General features: G+C 47.2%; 1 protein-coding gene and 1 long non-coding RNA gene across 2 annotated transcripts in view; one reads left to right on the top strand and one right to left on the bottom strand.

Annotated features, from left to right (window-relative positions):
* The window catches only part of MYH13 (myosin heavy chain 13), a 72,013-nt gene that overhangs the window by 27,793 nt on the left and 16,822 nt on the right, over positions 1-27,398 (top strand). Inside the window, exons 15-27 of the mRNA XM_019013356.4 lie at positions 74-244; positions 1,334-1,643; positions 5,051-5,124; positions 5,215-5,302; positions 12,261-12,378; positions 13,225-13,348; positions 14,919-15,055; positions 17,326-17,581; positions 20,848-21,090; positions 23,379-23,555; positions 24,593-24,738; positions 24,845-24,935; positions 25,919-26,308. Coding sequence (XP_018868901.3) covers positions 74-244; positions 1,334-1,643; positions 5,051-5,124; positions 5,215-5,302; positions 12,261-12,378; positions 13,225-13,348; positions 14,919-15,055; positions 17,326-17,581; positions 20,848-21,090; positions 23,379-23,555; positions 24,593-24,738; positions 24,845-24,935; positions 25,919-26,308 — 2,325 coding nt within the window. The remainder of the gene's footprint in view (positions 1-73; positions 245-1,333; positions 1,644-5,050; positions 5,125-5,214; positions 5,303-12,260; positions 12,379-13,224; positions 13,349-14,918; positions 15,056-17,325; positions 17,582-20,847; positions 21,091-23,378; positions 23,556-24,592; positions 24,739-24,844; positions 24,936-25,918; positions 26,309-27,398) is intronic.
* The window catches only part of LOC129527854 (uncharacterized), a 48,968-nt gene continuing 25,656 nt past the window's right edge, over positions 4,087-27,398 (bottom strand). The window contains exons 2-3 of the long non-coding RNA XR_008672954.1: positions 24,577-24,697; positions 4,087-4,387 (exon numbers count right to left, since the gene is read on the bottom strand). This is a non-coding gene — a long non-coding RNA (uncharacterized lncRNA). The remainder of the gene's footprint in view (positions 4,388-24,576; positions 24,698-27,398) is intronic.

The following is a 27,398-nucleotide window of genomic DNA, read 5'->3' as shown; positions in this document are numbered from 1 at the left end:
TCTTGTCTGCTTTGCTGAATCTCCAATGTATTTTCCAAGCTCACTCAAATTCTTTGGTATTTGAATCACCCAGTTCAACAGCCTGGAGCAGCTGTGCATCAACTTCACCAATGAGAAACTGCAACAGTTTTTCAACCACCACATGTTTGTACTGGAGCAGGAGGAGTACAAGAAGGAAGGCATCGAGTGGGAGTTCATTGACTTCGGGATGGACCTGGCTGCCTGCATCGAGCTCATCGAGAAGGTAGAGAGATACTGCTCCCTGGGACAGCTCCTCCTTATTGGGGGCCCTCCCCTTCTTGCTCTGATTCTTTTCTGCTCACAGATTGGTGCCCCCAGCCCCCAGGCTGCAAGCCTTCAGATAGATAACTGAATGCCTATTTGCAAAGAGAATGAATGTCCTAAATCTGTTCTGACACTTAAAGAGGTTTACGGGTCATTAAAATCCAAGGGCTCAGTTATCTCCAAGAATGTGATGGAACCCCAGTAAGGACTGTGGCATTTCTTACCTATTTGACTTACCCAAAGACCCAAGGAGGCAGAACCATGGAGCAGTGTGGCTCTTGGAGGGATGTTAATATGAAAACAGGAATGGATATTAACTTTTTTTTTTTTTTTTTTGAGACGGAGTCTTGCTCTGTCACCCAGGCTGGAGTGCAGTGGTGCAGTCTCAGCTCACTGCAACCTCCACCTCCCAGGTTCAAGCGATCCTCCTGCCTCCACCTCCTGAATAGTTGGGACTACAGGTGCCCACCACCACGCCCAGATAATTTTTTTTTTTGTAGAGACGGGGTTTCACCATGTTGGCCAGGCTGGTCTCAAACTCCTGACCTTGTGATCCGCCCACCTCAGCCTCCCAAAGTACTGGGATTACAGATGTGAACCACCACGCCCGGCCAACATTAACTTTTTAAAAAGGAATTCCCATAATATTTGAGCACTGCTCATGTTGGAATGAGTATATCTTCCTAAGGTGGCTACTGAGAAATTGGGACATTATTGTTCAAAATATTACTCACATTACTTTATGGCTATATATGGAACTTTACTTTTTTGTACACCTATTGAAAAAAGTATGCTAGGTTTATACACACATAATTTTATCCTATATTCTTTTGTTCAGCAAATATTAATTAAGCACATACTCTATGCCTAGCACTTTCTGGTCATCCCCCAAACAGACCAAGAGTCTTGCTCTCACCGAGCGTACATGCCAGCATTCCTGGTACCAGAGTGAAAGCACCAAAGAAGGTTTTTTTGGCTTCTCCAGACCATGAAGCATGGGTATGCACTATTATATGTGGAGGTGTAGACTCTTTTATCCTCTTTCCAGCCTATGGGCATCTTCTCCATCCTGGAAGAGGAGTGCATGTTCCCCAAGGCAACAGACACCTCCTTCAAGAACAAGCTGTATGACCAGCATCTTGGAAAATCCAACAACTTCCAGAAGCCCAAGCCTGCCAAAGGCAAGGCCGAGGCTCACTTCTCGCTGGTGCACTATGCCGGCACCGTGGACTACAACATTGCCGGCTGGCTGGACAAGAACAAGGACCCCCTGAACGAGACTGTGGTGGGGCTGTACCAGAAGTCTTCGCTGAAGCTTCTCTCCTTCCTTTTTTCCAACTATGCTGGTGCAGAGACAGGTAAAATTCTATCATTTCTTTCCCTCTGTGGGACGTTCTATGTAATGACTCCTAACCCAGAGCTGCTTGTGAAGAACCAGTAATCAGACATGAGCTTCAGCTGAGTATGATGTTTCTCTTTCAGCTCCATTTTTCTTCCTCCTGCTCTTATTCTTCCTCTTCTGTAAGAGATTGAGCTCTATGGAGGTAAACAGGACCTCTCAGTGGCCAAGATAGTCAACATCACATTGTTTAATAGTTTTCTACTGAGGTATAATTCACATATAATAAAATTCACCCTTAAATCTATTTAGTGGTTTTGGCCAGGCATGGTGGCTCAGGCCTGTAATCCCAGCTCTTTGGGAGGCCAAGGCAGGGGCCGATCACTTGAGGTCAGGAGTTTGAGACCAGCCTGGCCAACATGGTGAAACCCCGTCTCTACTAAAAATACAAAAATTAGCCGAGTGTGGTGGCACACACCTGTAGTCCCAGATACTCAGGAGGCTGAGGCCGGAGAATTGCTTTAACCTAGGAAGCAGAGGTTACAGTGAATGGAGTTTGCATCACTGCCCTCCAGCCTGGGTGACAGAGTGAGACTCTATTTAAAAAAAAAAAATTAGTGGTTTTTAGGATATTCACAATGTTGTGTGGCCATCACCACTGTGGAATTTGAGAACATTTTTCACACCCCTGTAACCCATGAGCAGATTTCTTTTTTTTTTTTTTTTTTTTTTTTTTTTTTTTTTGAGACAGACTCTTGCTCTGTCTCCAGGCTCGAGTGCAGTGGTGCAATCTCGGCTCACTGCAGGCTCTGCCTCCTGGGTTCAAGCGATTCCCCTGCCTCAGCCTCCCAAGTAGCTGGGACTACAGGCGCACGCCACCACGCCCGGCTAATTTTTTGTATTTTTAGTAGAGACAGGGTTCCATCATGGTGGCCAGGATGGTCTCGATCTCCTGACCTTGTGATCCACCCGCCTCGACCTCCCAAAGTGCTGGGATTATAGGCATGAGCCATCATGCCTGTCCCCATGAGCAGATTTCTGTCCCTAGCCTCTGGCAACCACTCATCAACTTTCTGTCCCTGTAGATTTGCCTATCTGGGCATTTCATGTAAATGGAATTATATACTGGATGCTCTTTTGTGTCTGGCTTCTTTCTCTCAGGTTACTGTTCTCAAGGTCTGGCCCTGTTGTAGCATGTATCAGGACTTTGTTCTTTCTTATGGACAAATAATAGTTCATTGTATGAATATATCACATTTTGTCTGCACATTCATCAGCCGATGAACTTTTTGGCTACTGTGCATGATGTTGCTATGAACATTTGTATAGAAGTTTATAGGTGAACATATATTGGCAATTCTTTTGGGTATACACGGTATATATATACGGTACCTAGGAGTAGAGTTGCTGGGTCATATGATAACTGTGTTCAAAATTTTGAGTAACTTCTGAACTCTTTTCCAGAGTGGTTACACAGGGGCCAGGCGTGGTGGCCCACACCTGTAATCCCAACACTTTGGGACGCTGAGGCAGAAGGATCATTTGAGGCCAGGAGTTCAAGACCAGTGTGGGCAACATAGAGATCCTGTCTCTAAAACAAAATAAAATAAGATAAAATAAAATAATTAGCCAGAAGTGGTGGTGCACACCTGTAGTCCAGCTACTTGGGAGCCTGAGCTGGGAGGACCACATGAGACTGCGTGGCTGAAATTGCAGTGAGCCGTGGTTGGGCCACTGTACTCCAGCCCGGATGACAGAGGGAGACCCTATCTCAAATAAATAAATAAGTAACACAAGCCAGTAACACTTTTTAAGATTACCAGTAAATATACTTTTAAATAGTAGCCAACATAGAGTTTTAACATTATATGCCATTTTAAATGCATACATTTAATAAATTAATAAAATATATGAAATAATTATATTCATTAGATAATGAGATCATTTTTTAAAAATGAAAGCCTAATATCCTCTGGGCCAGGGAATGTAATAAATAGGAAATGGGCACATGCATAAACCTCAATGATGAAAATCATTTTCTTTGAATCTAATCACAATGTCTCTGTAACTACATTGCATAACCTCGCCTAGAGATAACATCAACTCTAACATAAGACCCTGTGTGGATGCGGATTTGGGGAAGCGACTTTCCTGCCTTCCCTTCCCCAATCCAAACACACAGTCATGCTAGACCCCGGGGACAAAGTGGGATGAAGGGAAAGGAAGATGGGGGAGACTGGGACATGACATTTTCCCCCAAGGCTGCATCTTGATTAAGTATCAGAGAAAATTGAGTCATTCAGAAAAAGTAGACTCCAAATTAAGATGGCAAATTGGGTTGTTTCCTGTAGGAAAGAAAAAGAAATCAACTTATAAAATATTGTTGAGAAAATTCCGTTTTATTACTTTCAGTTACTTACTCTTTAGAGATAAGCAGGGATTAAAGAATAAAAGGAGGCAAATTCATGAAAGAAACTACAAACATTGCCAGGCACGGTGGCTCACGCCTGTAATCCCAGCACTTTGAGAGGCCAAGGTGGGCGGATCACTTGAAGTCAGGAGTTCAAGACCAGCCTGGCCAATATGGTGAAACCCATCTCTACTAAAAATACAAAAATTAGCCAGGCATGGTGACGCTCGCCTGTAGTCCCAGATACTTGGGAGGCTGAGGCAGGAGAATTGCTTAAACCCGGGAAACGAAGGTTGCAGTGAGCCGAGATTGCACCATTGCACTCCAGCCTGGGCATCGCAGCGAGACTCCATCTTAAAACAAACAAACAACAACAACAAAAAGAATGAAAAAAAAAAAAGAAACTACAAACATTAAGAGGGACATCTCAATCTTGCAAATTATTCAGTTTGCTTTCAGCTCTGATTTCTAAAGGAAAGGACTCCCCTTTTCTACTGAGAGTTGAAGTTATACTCCCAGTTAAATGCTACCCACACCCCATTCCCACCCCATTCCCACAATGATAAAGCTGAGGGTTCTTAATCCTGGGTAGTTTGGGGGCATTTTAAAAACAAACAGCCCAGGCACGGTGGCTCATGCCTATAATCCCAGGACTTTGGGAGGCCAAAGTCAGGAGTTCGAGACTAGCCTGGCCAACATGGTGAAACCTCATCTCTACTAAAAATACAAAAATTAGCCAGGCATGGTAGCACACGCCTGTAGTCTCAGCTACTTGCGAGGCTGAGGCAAGAGAATGGCTTGAACCCGGGAGGTGGAGGTTGCAGTGAGTTGAGATGGTGCCATTGCACTCCAGCCTGGACAACAGAGCAACACTCCGTCTAAAACAAACAAACAAAACCTCAGGTCTCTTATGTCAAAAGGAAACCAGAACTCGGGGCTGGGAACGGGTGGTTCAGGAAGCCCACTGCTGGGTCCTCTGGGATGCATCTAACACGCTCTTCTGTGTCTGTCTCCAGGCGACTCCGTAGGAAGCAAGAAGGGCGGGAAGAAGAAGGGCTCCTCTTTCCAGACCGTGTCGGCCCTGTTCAGGGTTGGTCTTTTGGCAGCTTCCATATTCACTTGTTTTTCTGCCCAGTGAAATGGCATTTGCTAAATGTGCTTGTTTTGGTTTATGTCCCAGGAAAATTTAAACAAATTGATGACTAACTTAAGGAGCACCCACCCTCACTTTGTACGATGTCTGATTCCCAATGAGACCAAGACTCCTGGTGAGTACCAGCAGATCTTGCCAAGTATTTGAACAGAACAGGACGCCCTGAGATAAATGCAAAATTCTGTGGGTGTGAGTTTGGAAAGAGTGATGGTCTGTATCACTTCTGAAAGTAGTCTCTGAAATAGGGTTGCCAGATTTAGCAGATAAAAATACCGGATGTACCCAACACAAAGAAATGATAAATGTTTGAGGTGACAGATATCCCAATTATGCAGATATGATCTTTACACATTTCACGCTTGTATCAAAATATCATGTGTACCCCATAAATATGTTCAACTATTATGTAACCACAAAAATGCTAAAAACCAAATGCCATATTAAATGTTATTAAATTTCAATTTCAGTTAAACAATGAAAAACATCTTAGTATAAGTGTGACCTATGCAATATTTGGAATATACTTCCTCTAAAAAAGTATTCATTGTTTATCTGAAATTCACATTCAACAGGGCATCTGTATCTTATCTGGCACCCCTACTATGAAATCATATTCAAAATATTGTGTGTATGTATATAGGCACATCAGAGCCACAGCTTTCATAAGATAAAAGCTCTGTTTACCCCAAAGTTAAATACCACTACATTTGGCAAATAATCATCTTAGGTATCCCATAATCAAAATAGCATCAATAACAACTGTTTGAAGCCATACTGCGTGCCAATCACTTTGTTATATTACCTCGAATCCTTGCAACAGTTCTCTGCAAGATACACGTATTGATCTCCAGTTTATAAATGAGAAAACTGAGAATCAGAGACTATATATAAATACAGAACCCTGTGCAATAGAGACTATATATAAATACAGAACCCTGTGCAATAGAGGACTCCTTTAACTGTCACTTCATCCTGATTTGCGAATATTCTTGGAGTCTAGCTTTTTCAGTGTCATTTGTCACAAAAAGGAAAACAAACTGTCACACGGAGCTGTGGCTATGGGGTAGCTCACTCACCAGCTGAGCTGTTCTATGCCCAACACGGGCCTCCCAGCTCAGGATTAAACATTCTGCCTCTGCAACATTATGAGTGAACAGAGGTATACGTTGTCGGGGGGGCGGGGGGGAAAGTTCACCTATTACCACGTGATCCTAAGCAGAGTATTTGAGCACTTTCTGCCTCAGCTTTCTTGTCCATAAAACAAGGATAGGCCCAGCACGGTGGCTCACGCCTGTAATCCCAGCACTTTGGGTGGCCGAGTCGGGCGGATCATGAGGTGAGGAGATCGAGACCATCCTGGCTAACATGGTGAAACCCTGTCTCTACTAAAAATGCAAACAAATTAGCTGGGCGTGGTGGCGGGCACCTGTAGTCCCAGCTACTCGGGAGGCTAAGGCAGGAGAATGGCGTGAACCCGGGAGACGGAGCTTGCAGTGAGCCGAGATCGCGCCACTGCACTCCAGCCTGGGCGACAGAGCGAAACTCCGTCTCAAAAAAAACAAACAAAAAAAAAAACAAGGATAAAAGTAGCATTTTAATCTATTATTTACTTCTTTAATAAGCACTCATAAAGTGGTTACTCACTTTGCAAATATTAGCTCATTTAACCCACCTTAGAGGGTTGTCGTGAGGGTTCAATGAGTAAGTGCAAGTCAAGCATCTACAACAGGGCTGAGCACATTGTGAACACCCAGCAAATGTTGGATGCTAATTATTATTATTATTATTATTATCACTCAGAACTAGAAACTTTAAATCCCCAATAGCCAGGTGTGTTATAGTTAGTGAAACTGCATCTTCCATGAAAGTTAGGTTCTAAAGTCTAAGTCAAAAGCAATAACCAACTACATCATTGTGATATGCATTATCTGGGGCATCCTGCAGCCTCCTGACCAGTGAGCCAGCTTCTCCAGTTTTGGGAAGAGTGGTTTCTTTGGTTAAGAATCACACGAAATCATTGGCTTGTATGTAGGTCTTGGAAAAAATCCATTTCTGTTACTGTCGTCGCTGAGTACCTGCTTGCATAAATCAAACATGCTTGTGGCCTGACTCCTCTCTAAGCAGATGGCCTGCAAGGTGGTGGGGGATGGCTTCAAACTGTGCCTCTGGGAGGAATGCTTTTGGTAATCCACTGGCTTACTTTTTTTTCTTTTTTTGAGACAGAGTCTCGCTCTGTCGCCAGGCCGGAGTGTAGTGGCACGATCTCGGCTCACTGCAACCTCCAACTCCCTGGTTCAAGCTATTCTCCTGCCTCAGCCTCCTGAGTAGCTGGGACTACAGGCACATACCACCATGCCCAGCTAATTTTTGTATTTTTAGTAGAGATGGGGTTTCACCATGTTGGCCAGGATGGTCTCGATCTCCTGACCTCGTGATATGCCCACCTCAGCCTCCCAAAGTGCTGGGATTACAGGCGTGAGCCACCGCGCCTGGCCCTACATTTTCTTTGGGAAGGTAAAGGTTGCTGAAATGTCTGTCCTTTCCTGTTGCATTTGCTTCTCCTTAGCTCTGGCATCTACCTCTCTGTTTTCATGTCAATTTCCGGGAATAGCCCAACACTGATACAGAAGCCTGGTGACACCTTAGAAAGCACCTACTGTGCCCTCTTTATTTTCTAGAAGACTAGAAACTATGGAGATTTCCATGCCTTACCCCAGGGCACCTAGAGCAGGGGCTGGGAGTCACGATCCATGATCAAATCACAAGTCCCTCCCCACCCACAGGCACATATGGGGCTTGCTAGTTGTTCTCCCGAATCCTCTAGGGCTTCACGGGCACAGGTCCTCTGCTCGCCTGCTGAACAAGGGCCCCTCGGGAGCAGGCTCCAGCCTCTACTCCTCTCGTTCTCCTCTTGCAGCAAACCCGGAGCCTGCTAAGTCTGTGCTGCTGAGTCACCAAAAGCTGGCTTGCTGCTGTTTTTAAATGTAGGTTTTATTATTGTTAAGGGATGGTGAGGCCAACAGACCAGAAGATGGTTACCATTAAAAAGACAGTCACGGCCAGGCATGGTGGCTCATGCCTGTAATCCCAATACTTTGGGAGGCTGAGGTGGGTGGATCACCTGAGGTCAGGAGTTTGAGACTAGCCTAACATGGCGAAACCCTGTCTCAACTAAAAATACAAAAATTAGCCTGGCGTGGTGGTGCATGCCTGTAATCCCAGCTACTTGGGAGGCTGAAGCAGAATTGCTTGTACCCAGGAGGCGGCGGGTGTAGTGAGCCGAGACTGCGCCACTGCACTCCAGCCTCAGTGACAGAGGGAGACTCCATCTCAAAAAAAAAAAAAAAAGACACAGTGCTCAAGAGGAGGGGGCCTGCCACAGAGGGCCACGAGGGGAAGCACCAGGGCTAGGTTTGGGGTTGGGGGAGTAAGGAGAAATCACAGGCCAGAGCCTCGAGGGTCATTCCCATGGGATGGAGCAGGTGAGGCAGCATGAACAGGCCAAGCAGGTTCAGCATTGCCAAGTTTGAATGGTTTCAGCAGGCTTCGAAATGTAGGGACTTTCTCAAGTTGGCCGGTACCCGGGGCCCTGAGGTGACCAGGACAGGGAAGTATTGGCCCAGAGTGTAAGAGCCCTGTGAGAGCCTGATAAAGGTAGGGGTTGGGGGTTAAGGGCTTTGGATGGCTGGTTTGCATGTGAAAGACGTGCTTGCAGGAGACTTTTTTGCCATTTCCTGGAATGGCTAGCCCCGGGAAGGGCAATCTCTCCTGAGCCAGCGAGGAGGCCCCATGATGCCAGATCATCATAAGATACAGCATATTTCAAAAGCATGGCTAATAACACTGCCCACGGAGGCCAAGATGGCTGGAGAAAGGAGTGGGATGGAAGTGATACACTTGGAGAAATAAAGAGGAAAAACCCTTCAGCGGCTGGAGCAGAAGGATGAGAGAATAGCTCAGGGGAATTTTTAGAAGTTTTACGCATTGGTACAAAAGCAAAGGAGGCCCTTTACGTGGACCTGATAGAAAACATCTCAGGTCAGGTTTAAGGAAAAACAAAGCAAGCCCTAAGAGAACCAGCTCAGGATTCTGAGTCTGCACAAACCAGAGGGGCCCTGTGAGAGAGAAGAGTGCCATCTCGGCTCTGCTACAGCTTTGCAAAGCCCTTCACCTCTCTGGGCCTCAGTCTCCCCCAGTGCCCCGCCACCCCATAGGATGCCTCTGCGGGAATTAGAAAAGATCTCCCAGTCCAAGTCGGACACAACCCCTAACAGGATGGACAGCCTGGCAAGCATGGTGGCATCTCTGGCCTCCCCACTGTAAAATGATGGTCCTTTCAGCTTTCTTCTGGCTCTAGAAGCTTCAATTCTCTTGTAACTATGCCTTTTTCTCTCTGCTCCCGGTGCTTAAGAAGAAAGAGGCCTCAGCCACATGGTTAAAGCAAGTGTTAATCATGCCTGCTTTCACCATTTTAACCTTTGTACTCATCTTTTCTCTCTCTCTCTTTTTTTTTTCAAGACAGGGTCTCACTCTGTCGCTCAGGCTGGAGTGCAGTGGCGCCATCTCAGCTCACTGCAACCTCTGCCTCCCCAGTTTAAGCAATCCTCCTGCCTCAGCCTCCCGAGTAACTGGAATTACAGGGACGCACCACCACACCCAGCTAAGTTTTCGTATTTTTAGCAGAGAAGAGGTTTCACCATGTTGGCCAGGGTGGTCTCGAACTCCTGACCTCAGGCGATCCGCCCACCTCGGCCTCCCAAAGTGCTGGGATTACAGGCGTGAGCCATCGCACCAGGCCTGTACTCATCTTAACTCATGTAATCCTCAACCGCCTGATGAAGCAGATACTACAGGTTGATTATCCCTTTATCTGAAATGCTTGGGACCACGAGTGTTATGAATTTTAAATTTCTGTGGATATTGGAATATTTGTATGTGCCTAATGAGATATCTTGGGGATGGGACCAAGTCTAAACACAAAATTCATCTGTTTCATATGGGTCTTATACACATAGCCCTAAGGTAATTTTATACAATATTTTAAATAATTTTGTACGTGAAAAGTTTTGGCTGCGACCTGCCTCATGAGGTCAGTCGTGGAATTCTCCACTTGTGGCATCAGGTTGGAGCTGAAAAGTTTTCAGGTTTTGAGTTTTCTGATTCAGGATGCTCAACCTACATTATTATCCTTATTTTACAAATAAAGAAATTGAGGCAGAGACAGGCCAAGTCCGCGAAGCTAGTAAACAGCACAGCTGGGATCTTAACCACACAGAATCATCATCTGAGAGCTCATGGGAGTCGAATTAGACCATTTCTAAGGTTCTCTCCACATCGGCGGTTCTATGAATTTTTTAATTATTGTATTTATTTATTTATTTATTTGAGACTGAGTCTTGCTCTGTCACCCAGGTTGGAGTGCAGTGGCACCATCTCGGCTCACTGCAACCTCCGCCTCCCAGGTTCAAGCGATTCTCTTGACGCAGCCTCCCAAGTAGCTGAGACTACAGGCACCTGCCACCACGCCCAGCTAAGTTTTGTATTTTTAGTAGAGATGCAGTTTCACCATGTTGGCCAGGCTGGTCTCAAACTCCTGACCTCAGGTGATCCACCCACCTCGACCTCCCAAGTGCTGTGATTACAGGCGTGAGCCACTGCACCTGGCCAGTTCTCTGAATGTCTGAGACATTTTCTCCTTGCTCTCAACCATGTTTTCTCTAGAGAATCACCATCTGATAGGACTTTCAGAAATGATTAAATGCCCCATGTCTGCACTATTCAATAGGGTGGCCACCGTTACATGAAATGTTTACATTTACATGAAAAGTTTTAAAATGTTAATTAATTTTTAATTTTAATGAATTTAAATGTAAATAGCCACATGTGGCTGGTCACTACTGTATCTGACAGTGCAGCTCTACCAAAGCCTTAAAAATCATCTAATTGTATAGTGATGTCTCCCCACAGCTACCAGGGAACCACGTGGGCATTCTAGAAGCTTCCCTAAGGTTAAGTCAAAGCCAGCCTTGGCCCCACCACTCCCACCCCAGCAACTTAGGGAGCCCACAAAGAGAAGCCATCAGGTTGCCGTAGCCCCTGTCCTCTAACCCCTCACGCAGACCTGAGACAGAATTTTCTCCATCCTAGTTTCATTTGTGCCTGACCCAGGCTGGTTACCACGAGCACCCACATTACCTCCCCAAAGGGGTTTGCCCCTCTAGCTCCTCTCCTTCCAGCCAAGCTCCATTTCTCCCCCAATTCCTACAGCAGGGGCTGAGTGGTCAGCAGATGACCGCCGCCCTACCTTCAACCCCCTTCTGGGTCCCCTCCCACGGCCTCTTCTTTTTTTTTTTTTTTGAGGTGGAATTTCACTCTTCTTGCCTAGACTGGAGTGCAATGGCTCAATCTCAGCTCACTGCAACCCCCGCCTCCTGTGTTCAAGTGATTCTGCTGCCTCAGCCTCCCAAGTAGCTGGGATTACAAGTGTGTGCCACCACATCTGGCTAATTTTTGTATTTTTCTGTAGAGACTGGGTTTCACCATGTTGGCCAGGCTGGTCTCGAGCTCCTGACCTCAGGCGATACACCCACCTCGGCCTCCCAAAGTGCTGGGATTATAGGCATGAGCCACCACGCCCAGCCGGCCTCCTCTTCTTTGCTGGGTTACTCTTCTGCAGCCACAGCCTGCAGATTTTTCCATCCCCATCCTTGTGTAGATGCAAGAAGACATCTCGGGTTATCCCATGGGAAGCCCAAGTGCACCCTGTACTCACTCTGCAGCTTTTGCAGCCTTGCTGCAGAGTCAGGGCTGAGGACAGAAAGCACAATGCTTTGGCTCTTACTGCCATGGTTATGGGGTGCTAGCACTCCCCAAGAGGGTGGGATTATTTCACTGCGGGACCTGCAGGCAGGCTCTAGCCACCCCCAGCCCTCTACCTTGGAGCTGGCACTGACTCTCCCACTCACTGACTCTCCCACTCAAGTGTGGATGTGTTGGAGGGTCTCATGGTGCCTCAGACCATCAACAACAAATGAAGGGGTCACAGCCACACCCCCGGGACGTTCTCTCTCCAGGTGTGATGGACCACTACTTGGTCATGCACCAGCTGCGCTGTAACGGGGTCCTCGAGGGCATCCGGATTTGCAGGAAGGGATTCCCCAGCCGGATCCTCTATGCTGACTTCAAGCAGCGGTAGGTTCCCTCTCTCCTGTGCATCTCTCTCCTTCCGAGGGCACCTTTTGCATTTCCCTAAGACATTTCTTGACCTGGGTATTTGGTGAGCTCCCAAGTCCCCCAGAGTTTCCACAGACTTCATCTCTTGCTAGAGGAACTGATCCCATGCCCACAGTGAGTGGGCCAGCCCAAGTGGTTCCAAATTCAGAGCCCAGACCCTCTAGCCTGATTGTGACTCTAGACCAGGATGTCTTAACTTCTGCACTATGGACATTCAGGCTAGATCGTCCTTTATTGTGGAGGCTGTGCTGGGTGTGGGAGCATTTTAGCAGTAACCCTGCCCTCTACTCAGAGATGTGGTAGCAAACCACACCCCTCCCCACTGAGCTGTGACAATCAAAACTCTCTAGACATTGCCAAATCACACCCAGCTGAGGCCTGCAGCTCTAGACTCTCTCCTCTGAGCCACCATCGGGTTGCACAAGTCTGGGCCTTGTCCAGGATGGAGGACAGGAGAGGACCTTCCAGAAGTAGGAGAACCAGGGCCTACAGGTCACAGTTGATTTCAAGGCCTCTTTTAAGCCAGAGAAGAACCATTTCCTCTGAAAGCAAACTTCCCGCCATGCACTCAGCTGGGCTCCCTTCTTTCATGCTTCTCTCCCACCCACCTTGCTTCTCTCCCAAGGGGGCTGATTCAAGCCCCCTTGCTAGAATCAGTCCCTAGCTATTCCCATCTCCCAGACCAGCTGTACAGTATTCCACTTCCTCCTAAGGCTTGAGCAGGAGACGATTCTGGAAGGCTGGTCTCAGCTATGAAGCCTTTCGGGGATTGGAATCCATTCGGGAAATGTCCTCTCTCCTTAGGTACCGGATCCTCAATGCCAGTGCTATCCCTGAAGGGCAGTTCATTGACAGCAAAAATGCCTCAGAGAAGCTCCTCAACTCCATCGATGTGGACCGGGAGCAGTTCAGGTTCGGCAACACCAAGGTGAGCACAGGTGAGGCTGGGACTCCCCTAGTAACCCCACAGCCCTGGGCTGCTTGTTAGCTGATCAGAAAAAGGGTCCCCTTCTCCTTCTGGTCCACCTGACTGTCCTTGCCCAGTCGCCCAGGTAAGGGGAGCTCTGTGTCTAGGTAGACAGAGCTTGTCTCCCTGTTGGTTTGTAAGTGGCTGAAAGCTTAGATTGGAAGCCTGAGCCCCACCATGCAGCAAGGATAGGAAAAGCCAATGGGGAACTCTAGTGTCCCAGAGGTAAGAAAGAGCTGAAGAGAGAGGAGAACGTAGAGAGGACTCCAGGGACACTGAGGCCTTGAGGAGAATGACTATAAACAATAAAATCAGCTACCAAGCGGGGCACAGTGGTTCATGCCTTTAATCCCGTGCTTTTGGGAGGCTGAAGTAGGATTTCTTGAGGCCAGGAGATGGAGGCTGCAGTGCGATTGATCATACTGCTGCACTCCAGCCTGGGCAACAAAGTGAAGCCCTGTCTCAGAAAACAAAAACAAAGACAAACTAGCTGCCATTTATTGAGCACGTGAGTATCAGCCCTGTGAGAAGCCTCCTGCACGTACTTCACTGACTCCTCACTAACCAGCGAGGTAGGAGTGATGGTGATAAGGGTGGCACTTACTCATCAGGTTCTTGGGAGGTCGAGAAACTTACTCAAGGTCACACCTGGATAGATAGTAAGTGGCAAAGGTCAGCTTCAAATCCTGGCCTGACTCCAAAGATCCACATCTCAGAAACGGGCAGGCTGGGGGTCTCCACCAAGGAAGAGCCTGCTGGCCCCAGAGGGTGCTTAGTTTCCCTGGAATGTTATGGAGGGAGTGGGCGAAGTGGGCCTGAGCGTGGAACCAACCTTCCCAGATGGACAGAAGAAGAGGGTGAAGCCAACACATCTGTGAATCTCTCTGATCTGGGCACAATTGCGTCCCATGGTTTCTTTCTGGACTCGTCTTTGTTTCCTGTATGTGAGCTCTGTCAGAACTGGTCTCTGTGGGTTGGTGGGGCCTGGAACACACGTTGTTTTTGTCGTTGTTGTTGTTGTTTTGTTTGTTTTGTTTTGAGACAGAGTCTTGCTCTGTCACCCAGGCTGGAGTGCAATGGCGCAATCTCTGCTCACTGCAACCTCCACCTCCCAGGCTCAAGTGATGCTCCTGCCTCAGCCTCCTGAGTATCTGGGATTACAGGTCCCCACCACCACGCCCGGATAATTTTTGTATTTTTAGTAGAGACAGGGTTTCACCATGTTGGCCAGGCTGGTCTCGAACTCCTGACCTCAAATGATCGCCTGCCTCGGCCTCCCAAAGAGCTGGGATTACAGGCATGAGCCACCATGACCAGCTTGGAACAGACTCTGGACCAGGCTGCCTCACTGCCCAGGAGGAGCCACTGAGGAGACCAGAGCCGCCGAGAAGCAAGTCCGGGAAACAGAATTGCTGCCCCTGCCGTGCTCTGAGAGTTGAGCCTCAGAGTTGAGCAGAAACAGGCCCCCTCAAGGGCCCGGCTGAACACCTGATGGGGAAAAAGATCAAGGCTCCTCTGTCTTTTAATGCAGGTGTTTTTCAAAGCTGGGCTCCTGGGACTTTTGGAGGAGATGAGAGACGAGAAGCTGGTGACGCTGATGACACACACACAGGCGGTGTGCAGGGGGTACCTGATGCGGGTGGAGTTCAAGAAGATGATGGAGAGGAGGTGACACAGACCCTCACCTCCACCTTATCCTGCCCTCTCTGCTTAGCAGCTGATTGTCACTTCCTGCTTTTAGTCTTGGGATTTCCATGTGCTTGCTCTCTTTCCTTCATTTGTTTAACCCACATCTACTGAGCGGCAATCCTGGGCTGGGTGCTCTGCATGGCGCTGGGGAGACAGAAATGAACCCTCCCTCACGGGGTCACAAAGGAGTGGGAAGCAGATGCATGTATGGCTGGTTTTAATGCCTGTGACAAGCTCAATGTTCGAGTTATAGTCGGGGGATAGGGAACTGGCAAGAATAAGCCCCCAGCCTGATTAGGGGGTTGGAGTTGGCATGAAGGTGTCAGCAAGAAGAAAGCACTTTCTTTTTCCCTTTTTTTTTTTTTTTTAGACAGAGTCTTGCTCTGTCATCCAGGCTGGAGTGCAGTGGCACAATCTCGGCTCACTGCAATCTCCACCTTCCAGGTTCAAGCGATTCTCCCGCCTCAGCCTCCCTAGTAGCTGGGATTACAGGCGTGCACCACCACGCCCAGCTATTTTGTTTTTTGTTTGTTTGTTTTGTTTTGTTTTAGAGATGGGGTTTCACCATGTTGGCCAGGCGGGTCTTGAACTCCTGACCTCAGGTGATCCGCCCGCCTTGGCCTCCCACATTGCTGGGATTACAGGCGTAAGCCACTGCGTCCAGCTGAAGAAAGCACTTTCTGAAGCAAGCTATACATAACCTGAGAGTGGGTGGTCTGGGAGGAAGCCCGACAAGCAGGTGGCTGTCATTGGAATAGAGAGCAAGAGGCAGGTAGTGGAGGTCCCCGTGTGTCACATTCAGAAACCCAGGCTGCACCCTGTCATTGATGGAGAGCCGTAGAAGGTGTGTGCAGAGACAAGGGGTAGGATTGCATCACTCTGGCAGCTAGGAGAGTGAACACAAAGGCTATGACGGGGCAAGGCCACAGTGTGGTAGAAGTCCAAATAAGGGATGACAAGGACCTGAAGTAGGACATAGTTGATGGGTGAGAGAGGACGGCATGGATTAAAGGAATGTTTAATCCATTTAAGTCTTTTTCCTTTGATAATTCAAGAGAAGGAATAGCAGCATTGATGACTAGTCACCTGCAGGGACTGGAGGGAGAGGGGAGTGTGGGAGGGAGCCTGTTCTCCCTAGTTCCCTGATCCCCTGTGTGGCTCTAACTGTCAGAGCCATAATGAACCGCCACCACGTATGCGTCAGGAATCACTCCCAGGCATCGAGCTTGGTGAAGCAAATGGAAGCCAGCACAGAGATGAAAAGAATCTCAAGAAGGGAAAGAGAAGCCAGTGTTCAGGAATCCATAAGCTATGTAAATATAAAGCTGTGGAGGGTGAAGGGGAGATCATGTGGGTGACACTGGGATGAAAACAGCAGTAGAAATTAGGAATACAGGCTGGTTGTGGTGGCTCACGCTTGTAACCCTAGCACTTTGGGAGGCCAAGGTGGGCAGATCACCTGAGGTCAGGAGTTCAAGACCAGCCTGGCCAACATGGTGAAACCCAGTCTTTACTAAAAATACAAAAATTAGCCAGGCATGGTGGCGCATACCTGTAATCCCAGCTACTTGGGAGGCTGAGCCAGAAGAATTGCTTGAACCTAGGAGGCGGAGGTTGCAGTGAGCCGAGATTGCACCATTGCACTCTAGCTTGGGCAACAGAGCAAGACTCCATCTCAAAAAAAAAAAAAAAAGAATAGAAAAGAAAGAAATTGGGAAGACAGATCAACTCTACCAGGGCAAGAGACTGGGAAATGACCAAGGACAAGTCCTGGGTTTCTTCAGCAGGAAGAGGAACCCCATATGGCAAAATACAATGAAACAGGAAAAATGTGGATGGAATTTAAGGCAGAGAAAGTTTCAAAAGTTAAGAGCTGATTAATACATCAAACATGGGAGAAAGACCCAATAGAATAGGAATGAAAGCTATTCCTTGCATTGAGCATTAGGAGGTCACCGACGCCCTCAGGCAGGGCACTCTCAGTAGGGTGGTGGAAAGGGCAGCCAGGTGACCAGGAGCCCGCAGGTAGCTCCACGCCCTCTCCTACCTTCCAACCTGTGCACGTGCCTTTGTTTCCTCTGCCCCTCATTTGCAGACCTACTCTGGATCCAGAGGATCTGCCAAGCTTGGCTGCACCTCCTTCCCACCTAACCGAGAAGGATGGAGGATGGGGTCCGTCGGGGACAGGTGGGGGGTGCAGAGACCAGACCTTGCTGGATTTATTAATTTGAGTCCTAATGGGTGTACAGGGACTCCATCTTCTGCATCCAGTACAACATCCGCTCTTTTATGAACGTCAAGCACTGGCCCTGGATGAACCTGTTCTTCAAAATCAAGCCCCTGCTGAAGAGTGCAGAGGCCGAGAAGGAGATGGCCACCATGAAGGAAGACTTTGAGAGGACCAAGGAAGAACTGGCCCGATCCGAGGCTCGCCGGAAGGAGCTGGAGGAGAAAATGGTCTCCCTCCTGCAGGAGAAGAATGACCTCCAATTGCAGGTCCAGTCTGTAAGTACCTTCCACTTGAGAATGCAAAACACAGACTCTGGAGGACAGAAAAGGGGGAGGAACATTGAGGGCGCCATCAGGTGTCTATTCGAGAGACAGTGGTGCCACCCAGTGGTCATGTGGAGTATTGCAGCACCACCTCGCTCGTAAAAGGATGCCTGGTCCCGGGCTTAGCAAAGCAGTGAGTGCCGGAAATTATGTCTGCAAAGAGAATTTGTGCTCTCCCTGATTTCTCCCCGTCATCGCAGAGTTAGATATATTTTGCTGTGGGCATGAGGGATATATATGTGTCATATGTATATGCACCACAGCTTTTAAAAATCAATAAAAATAAAAATAATCAAAATTAAATAACCCAATTCAAAGTAGCAAGAGTAATTTTCTATATATTATTTACAATAATATGTAAAAAGTGCTTTAGGCCGGGCGCGGTAGCTCACGCCTGTAAGCCCAACACTTTGGGAGGCCGAGGTGGGAGGATCGCTTGAGCCCAGGAGTTCAAGACCAGCCTGGGTATCATGGCAAAACCCCATCTCTGTAAAAAAATTTTAAAAACTAGCAGGCATGGTGGTGCATGTCTCTAGTCCAAGATACTCAGAAGGCTGAGGTGGGAGGATCACCTGAGCCCAGGTAGTCGAGGTTGCAGTGAGCTGAGAACATGCCACTGCACTCCAGCCTGGGCAACACAGTGAGACCCCGATCTCAAAAAAAAAAAAAGTGCTTTAAAGATACATTGTTTTATCAAAGAAATGGGGCAGTATAGGCTGGACGCGGTGGCTCACACCTGTAATCCCAGCAGTGTGGGAGACCGAGGTGGGCAGATCACAAGGTCAGGAGATTAAGGCCATCTTGGCTAACATGGTAAAACGCCATCTCTACTAAGCATACAAAAAAAAATTAGCCAGGTGTGGTGGCACACGCCGGTAGTGCCAGCTACTCAGGAGGCTGAGGCAGGAGAATCGCTTGAACCCAGGAGGTGGAGGTTGCAGTGAGCCGAGATAGTGCCACTGCACTCCAGCCTGGCAACAGAGCAAGACTCCGTCTCAAAAAAAAGAAAAAAGAAAGAAAGAAAGAAAAAGAAAAGAAATGGGGCAGTATAATTGTCTCTTTCACAGAGTGAAGGCATTTACAATTTTCCCTTTTTAATAAATCCCCAAATACTTTTACCTTTTGTTTTTATACAGAGCATTTTCCGCTCCCCTTTTCACTTTCCCAATCGCTATAGTGAGTTAATAGGAGCACTTTCCCAGGTACAGCGGACAAGAGAACAGTTCTTGGAACAAGATAACTGGGTTTCTATCCCAGATGCTCCATCTGATAGCTGTGTGACCTTGGACGAGCTACATATCCTCTTTGTGCTTCTGTTGTCTCGTCTGTAAAATGGGCATAGTCAGAGTACTCACCTCATCCAGCTATTGAAAAATCAGAGTGGTTAATGCCTGTAAAATGCCTGGCACACAGCTCATGTTTATAGATGTTCAGTAAACATTAGCATGCATGCTTGCCAGTCTCCTCCCATGCATTACCCTGCAGTGTGTGTCTTAAAATACTCTTATATGGGCTGGGCGTGGTGGCTCACGCCTGTAATCCCAGCACTTTGGGAGGCCAAGGCGGGTGGATCATGAGGTCAAGAGATCGAAACCATCCTGGCCAACATGGTGAAACCCCCTCTCTTCTAAAAATACAAAAATTAGCTGGGCGTGGTGGTGGGCACCTGTAGTCCCAGCTACTCAGTAGGCTGAGGCAGGAGAATCACTTGAACCCAGGAGGCGGAGGTTGCAGTGAGCCGAGATCGCACCACTGCACTCCAGCCTGGCAACAGAGTGAGACTCTGTCTCAATAAATAAACAAATATATAAATAAATACTCTTATATGGGAAGATATAGCCCGATTTAGAACAGAAGTAGCTGATCTTGGTCTGTCCAAGAGACTCACTGCAGCATCTTCTGGGACATATGTATTCAATCACGAATTCTTGGGTGTTTTTAATTTTCTGTTCTGTGGTTCGAGGAGGCACAGCTAAGGAGACATAGGCAGAACTTTTCTGTTGAAAGGACCAGGCCTGGTGGCTCATGCCTATAATCCCAACACTTTCAGAAGCCAAGGCAGGAGGATCACTTGAGCTCAGAAGCTTGAGACCAGCCTGGGCAACATAGTGAGACCTTATCTCTAGAAAATAAATAAATCCATATATTTAAAAATAAATTTAATGAAAGTTAAAAGATAGTAATGTTTTGAAACTATTTTGTCAGCTTGAGATAACAGAGTAGATGAGTCATTTTTCAACTGGTGGTAGCAGGAAGAGTGAGATAACCAGCTGTTCAAATGTGGCAAATTTCTAGAGGCTTCATTCTTTAAAATGAACTTGTAATTTCACAAACTCCTCTGTTTGAAATTATTGTAAGTGAGGCCAGGCATGGTGGCTCACACTTGTAGTCCCAGCACTTTGGGAGGCTGAGGCAGGAGGATCACTTGAGGCTAAAAGTTTGAGGCAAGCCTGGGAAACACATGGAGGCCCCATCTGTACACACACCAAAAAAAAAGCCAGTCATGATGGCACATCCCTTGTAGTTCCAGCTACTTGGGAGGCTGAGGTGGGAGGATCACTTGAGCACAGGAGTGTAAGGATGCAGTGGGCTACACTCAAGCCACTGCACTTTAGCTTGGGCAACAGAGCAAGCCCTTGTCTCTAAAGAAATAAATGAACAAATTATTATATGCGAATTTCTATAAGCAATGTCCTTGCTAGTTAAAAAAAAAAAAAAAAAAAAAAACATGTATATGGGCCAGGTGCAGTGACTCATGCCTGTAATCCCAGCACTTTGGGAGGCCGAGGCGGAAGGATCACCTGAGGTCAGGAGTTTGAGACCAGCCTGGCCAACATGGTGAAATCCCATCTCTACAAAAAAATACAAAGATTAGCCAGGCATGGTAGCACACGCCTGTAATCCCAGCAACTCAGGAGGCTGAGGCAGGGAATCGCTAGAATCTGGGAGGCAGAGGTTGCAGTGAGCAAAGATCATGCCGCTACACTCCAGCCTGGGCCACAGAGAGAAACTCCATCTAAAAAGAAAAAATGTGTTTATGGGTGATATCTAAGTTTATGTACACGTGTGTGTGCAGTGTGTGCACATGTGCGTGCATGTGTGTGCATGACCCATTTCTTGGCTTAGGTGTAGATAATAAGCTTTTAGAGGGTGATACCCTTTCTTTGTAGCATTTTCAAAGAGGCCAATCAAAACATAAAATGACCTGGTTCTTTCAGGAAACAGAAAATCTGATGGACGCTGAGGAACGGTGTGAAGGACTCATCAAAAGCAAGATCCTACTGGAAGCAAAAGTCAAGGAGCTGACGGAGAGATTGGAAGAGGAAGAGGAGATGAATTCTGAATTGGTTGCCAAGAAGAGGAATCTGGAAGATAAATGCTCCTCTCTCAAGAGAGACATTGATGACCTGGAGCTGACCTTGACGAAAGTTGAAAAGGAGAAGCATGCCACAGAGAACAAGGTGAGCAAACCCAAGGGACTCCCACAGTGTCTTAACAGGCTTCACTCTCTCTCTCTCTGTAAGGAGGAGAAAGGGTGGCATAGGAATCCAGTCAATATAACATTGCCCAGAAATGAGAGGCTGGTGTCGAGGTGAAGGGTAGTTAAGTCCCAACAAGTTCTGTCCTCTGCTGTCTTTTCTACCCATAGACTCTTCTTCTTCTTTTTTTTTTTTTTTTTTTTTTTTTTTGTGAGACAGAGTCTTCCTCTATTGCCCAGGCAGATCTCGCTACAGTGGTGCCATCTCGGCTCACTGCAACCTCCGCCTCCCAGGTTCAAGCAATTCTCCTGCCTCAGCCTCCCAAGTAGCTGGGATTACAGGCACACACCACCATGCCCAGCTAATTTTTTGTATTTTTAGTAGACACGGAGTTTCACCATGTTGGCCAAGCTGGTCTCGAACTCCTAACCTCAGGTGATCCACCCACCTCGGCCTCTCAAAGTGCTTGGATTACAGGTGTGAGCCCGGCCCCATAGGCTCTTCTCAACCCTCCCTGGCTGTATCACAAACTTCTAGCATTTCTTTGAGAGGAAGGACTGTTTCATATTCTTCTTCAGTTCCCATAGCACCAAGCACAGGGATTGCAAACAAGAAGGCCTACAGGGGTCAGGCAGATAGTGAAGGAGGCAGAAGACTGGATAACACCAAGGATTGACTGAGAGGAGCGGGTACCAGCAGGACAGAGACTGATGCAGCCTTTGGGAAAGTTATTTGGAATTACTCAGTCAAATTAAGAATCCAGATACCCTACGACCCAGCAATTCTGCTCCTGGGTGTATAGATCAAGGAATTCTTCCACCTGTCCACAAGGCGACATGTCCTAGGGTGTTTGTAGTGGCATTGCTTGCGGGAGACAGCCGGAGGCAGTGCCAGGGTCCACCACGGGGAAAACGGAGAACTAAAATGTAGTAGATAACACAGCAGGGAGCACTACGTAGCCATTAGGAGTAATGGGGTGTGCACACCAAATATTAAATACCTACTGCTAAACGGTGGGAAAATGTAAGAAAATGAAATATAGGGCCAGGTGCAGTGGCTTATGCCTGTAATCCCAGCACTTTGGGAGGCCAAGGTGAGCAGACCACGAGGTCAGGAGATCGAGACCATCCTGGCTAACATGGTGAAACCCCGTCTCTACTAAAAATACAAAAAATTAGCCGGGCGTGGTGGCGGACGCCTGTAGTCCCAGCTACTCAGGAGGCTGAGGCAGGAGAATGGCGTGAACCCGGGAGGCGGAGCTTGCAGTGAGCTGAGACTGCGCCACTGCACTCCAGCCTGGGCGACAGAGTGAGACTCCCTCTCAAAAAAAAAAAAAAAAAAAAACAACTGTAACATTGTAAATGATAACATTGTAAACTACTATGTGGACTAAAGAAAATATGGCCAGATTCAGCCCATAGATTAGGAGTTAGCAACTTCTGATCTGGAAGCCTGTTGGATGTGGAAAAAGGTTTCACTTACTTCCTTCAAGTTCCGTGTTGGGTGCCCTCCTCCTGCTTCCCGATAACACAGCACTCCCGTTCTGAATTTTCTTTCTTTCTTTCTGTCTTTATTTTTGAGACGGAGTCTCGCTCTGTCACCAGGCTAGAGTGCAGTGGTGCAATCTCAGCTCACTGCAACCTCTGCCTCCTGGTTTCAAGCGATTCTCCTGTTTCAGCCTCCTGAGTAGCTGGGACTACAGGTGCCCACCACCATGCCTGGCTAATTTTTTTTTTTTTTTTGTATTTTTAGTAGAGACGAGGTTTCACCATGTTAGTCAGGATGGTCTCGATCTCCTGACCTCATGATCCGTCCGCCTCGGCCTCCCAAAGTGCTGGGATTACAGGCGTGAGCCACCGCGCCCGGTGTGAATTTTCTTGCGTAGCACCTCACACCTCTCCTCCCCTTCCTGCCTCATTCTAAACCCTATTCAGCCAACCTAACAAACACATTTCCACAGACATATTATGAGCGAATATAGATTGATGTTTTACCCTTCAGAGGTAGCACATTTGCATTTTAAAAGTGCCCTTCCTTGTAAAATATAATGCCCTCCTTAAATGAATAATCCTAATGGGAGAATTTGAGGCACCATGATAGACCGTTAAGGAAGATAAAGAACTGAGAGTCTGTCAATTCTAGGAGGTAAAAAAGTAGTAGCCAAAAAGAAAAGGGAAAAAGGAAAGATGAGCAAAGAAGCAATAGCTTTTGTTGATGGAAGCTTCTGGCATAATCGTTTCCATATTAAATCGGTGTTAATATTGTCCCAGGTAAAGAATCTTTCCGAAGAAATGACAGCACTTGAAGAAAACATTTCCAAATTGACCAAAGAAAAGAAATCTCTACAGGAGGCCCATCAGCAAACACTGGATGATCTTCAGGTTGAAGGAGATAAAGTCAATGGTCTAATCAAAATAAATGCCAAGCTTGAACAGCAAACAGATGATGTGAGGATATTTTACTACTATGCTTTAGCATTTATCACTTGTGGAAGCACAGACAAGAGACAGTCTAACTAGGACACAGGGCTTGAGAGGTCAGACTCTGGAATCAGCATCCCTAAATTCAGATCTCAGCCCCACCCTGACCCTGAAGGAGTCTGGGATACTGAGCAAGCTGCTTGCCCTTGCAAAGCCTCAGTTTGTGCCTTGTGAAATGGCGATGTAAATAGCTCCATCTCAGAGGGTTTTCACAGAGAGCTCAGCACACAGAAAGTGTTCAGTAAAACATAGCTGCTACTATTGCTATCATCACCATCATCATTATTATTAGCATCCACTTGTAGGTCCTTTGGGTTCCAAAACCTCCAATCCTGTTGTAACGTTACTAAAGATGAGTTCCATTTGTGGCCATGAAAATTACTATTTCCGCCCCCGTCACATGACATTATTGTTCTTGATGTAAGAGCCACGTTTGAAGTTTTCAGGTTTTACTCACTATTGTGGCTAGAGATTTTCTAGATAACTTTAATGTTTCTGAGCCCAGGGTAGGTGTGCTCCTCCTCTACACCTGTTTCCTGTTCCTATGTATGCATGTGTGTGTGTGTGCACACACATACACACACACGAATTCCTTGCCTCCCATGGTTGCATAATGTTAGCAGGCAAGGCGTGATGGTGTGCAGCACAGACCTTCACAGTGCTGTCCACAGAAGCCCCCATTTGTATTGTCTGTGCAAGAGTGTGCACCCATGGGTACCATACCCCTACAGGGAACATAGTCTGGGCCAGGCCAAGTGGGAATCAGCTGAGAGAGGCACCAGGAGGCCCCTGAGGGATCCAGCCCCACCCTGGGTAGTCTTTTCTGGAAGACAGAAGAGAGGGGAGGTAGGGGCAAGACTTGCTTCCTCCTGGGGCCAGAGGCTTGCAGCCAGTACCCTACACGAGCCCCAGGAAGCCCCAGGCCACGTGTATGGCTACACTGGATAAACGGGGCAAACACTTCCCCAGCAGGGGCTTAATTTTCTACCTGTGTGTCTTCTCAGCTTGAGGGTTCCTTAGAGCAGGAGAAGAAACTGCGGGCGGACTTGGAAAGGGCGAAGAGGAAGCTGGAAGGAGATCTGAAAATGTCCCAGGAATCCATTATGGATCTAGAAAATGACAAGCAGCAAATAGAAGAGAAATTGAAAAAGTAGATATTTCTTTTATCACCTCTGTGTCTCAGCCTAAAAGCCAACTTTCACCGCCTCCAAGAGGCTTGTATTTCATGTTCTTTATCTTTTTTAATCTATTTGCAGGAAGGAGTTTGAACTCAGTCAGTTACAAGCCAAAATAGATGACGAACAAGTCCACAGTTTGCAGTTTCAAAAGAAGATTAAAGAACTGCAAGTAAAAGCATCAAAACCTTCCCAATCATGACAATCCCTTTGCAAGCGCGCCCCTCCTCACTCCTTCCCCCTTGTTTATTTAGCTGCTTCTTTCCTTCCTCCTGCTAAAGCTAGAGAAGATGTCCTGTCATTTCCTTTAGTTTTTGAAAATAATATTTTAATGTTCTGAATAACCCATAAACATACTTCCTTGCAAAGGCTCAAAATAGGCCCAGTAAAGCTAAATATTATTGATAAGTGTGCTTTGATCATCCCTAAGCCCAGTGCCCTCCCCGTCTTCTGAGAATTAATTGCCAATTTCAGTGGGATATGCATCTTTCTGCCTCTTTTGCTATGTGTTTTTGTACACATTTAAGACTCCCCAAAAAATATATAGTACACATACAGAAAAGGTTCTTGTTTCTCCATATTCTTAGCATATCATACTGAGAGTATCACTCTGCAACTTGCTCCTTTCTTTTGGCAACATGATCTGCAGAGCTATCCATGATAGACGTGGATTGGTGTCTACCTGCTCCATAGACTTCTAGAACAAGTCTCCATCACAATCGATTTGTGCATTCTCTTATCCATGGACACTTAGGTTGTTTCCAAGTTTTTTCACCAATTTAATGTTATAATGTATTCTTTTTTTTTTTTTTTTTTTTTTTTTTTTGAGACCGAGTCTTGCTCTGTCACCCAGGCTGGAGCACAGTGGCACAATCTCAGCTCACTGCAACTTCCACCTCCCAGGTTCAAGCTATTCTCCTGCCTCGGCCTCCCGAGTAGCTGGGACTACAGGCGCCCACCACCACACCCGGCTAATTTTTGTATTTTTAGTAGAGGCGGAGTTTCACCATGTTGGCTAGGCTGGTTTCAAACTCCTGACCTCAAATGACCCACCCGCCTTATGCTGCCTACCCGCAATTCCTCGACACCCAGCCCCTCTCAAAGGGGGCTGCCCCCTCCTCCACAATAACATTCCTGATAGAGTAATCCTTTCAGGCCCGCATAGAAGAGCTGGAGGAGGAAATTGAAGCGGAACACACGCTCAGAGCCAAGATTGAGAAGCAGCGCTCAGATCTGGCCAGAGAACTGGAGGAGATCAGTGAGAGGCTGGAAGAAGCCAGTGGGGCCACTTCAGCCCAGATTGAGATGAACAAGAAGCGGGAGGCTGAGTTCCAGAAAATGCGCAGGGACCTGGAGGAGGCCACCCTACAGCATGAAGCCACGGCGGCCACCCTGAGGAAGAAGCATGCAGATAGTGTGGCCGAGCTTGGGGAGCAGATTGACAACCTGCAGCGGGTGAAGCAGAAGCTGGAGAAGGAGAAGAGCGAGCTGAAGATGGAGATCGACGACATGGCCAGCAACATCGAGGCTCTCTCCAAGTCAAAGGTACCTGACTGGCCCTTCTGCTCTTGGAGAATGCAAGGTAGCCGACAGCCACCTGCCCCTGGGCACGTGTAATTTGATGCCTCCAAACCACTGCATGTTCTACACTGAAACCCTCTTCCCTATTTCTGCCTGTTTCCAGTTCCTTAAATTCACTCACGTCCTTTGTCTTATCCATTTGTGCTTCTGTAACAAAATATTTTAGACTGGGTAATTTATAAACAACAGAAATTTATCACTCGCAATTTTGGAGGCTGGGAAGTCCAAGATCAAAGTGCCCGCAAATTCGGTGTCTGTCAAAGGCCTGTTCCTCACAGATGGTGCCTTCTCATTGCATCCTCATGTGGTAGAAGGGGTGAACAAGTTCTCTCAGGCCTCTATTATAAGAACACTAATCCCATTCATAAGGGCTCCACCCCCACGACCTTATCACCTCCCAAAAGCCCCACCCCCCCAACATCACTGGACTAGAAATTATGAATTTTGGGGGGACACAAACTTTCAGACCAAAGCATCAAGATCACTTGATTCAAGCACAATTGGATGATCTGGCACCACTGTTTCGCTCTTGTTCCCCAGGCTGGATTGCAGTGGTGCCATCTCAGCTCACTGCAACCTCTACCTCCCAGGTTCAAGCAATTCTCCTGCCTCAGCCTCCCAAGTAGCTGGGATTACAGGCACACGCCACCAGACCTGGCTAATTTTTGTATTTTTGGTAGAGATGGGGTTTCACCATGTTGGCCAGGCTGGTCTTGAACTCCTGGCCTCAGGTGATCCACCCACCTCAGCCTCCCAGAGTGCTGGGATTACAGGCATGAGCCACTGTGCCTGGCCGATTGGGGCTCTTTAAGAAAAAAGTATATAAACTTATAAAAATTAGGCATGAAAGTTGATATTTATAATGAGACAAAAAAGTCACAGGTTACCTTGAAGACTCAAGTTCTTTTCTCCTGAGGCCTCTTTGGGCCATTTGCCAGAAATGCCTTCTAGAATATTCTGCTTGTGATGGCTCCTCTTCCCTTGAACCTTCTGCAGCTCCCAGACTCTCTGTGGCCCATGCAAATGCGGGCCCTGAAGCTTATTTCACAAGCTT

Source organism: Gorilla gorilla, chromosome 19 (genome assembly GCF_029281585.2).
Source record: "Gorilla gorilla gorilla isolate KB3781 chromosome 19, NHGRI_mGorGor1-v2.1_pri, whole genome shotgun sequence".
In the NCBI taxonomy this organism is placed as follows: domain Eukaryota; kingdom Metazoa; phylum Chordata; class Mammalia; order Primates; family Hominidae; genus Gorilla; species Gorilla gorilla.
The sequence above is the reverse complement of the archived record's forward strand: the minus strand, read 5'-3'. Positions and strand labels throughout refer to the sequence as shown.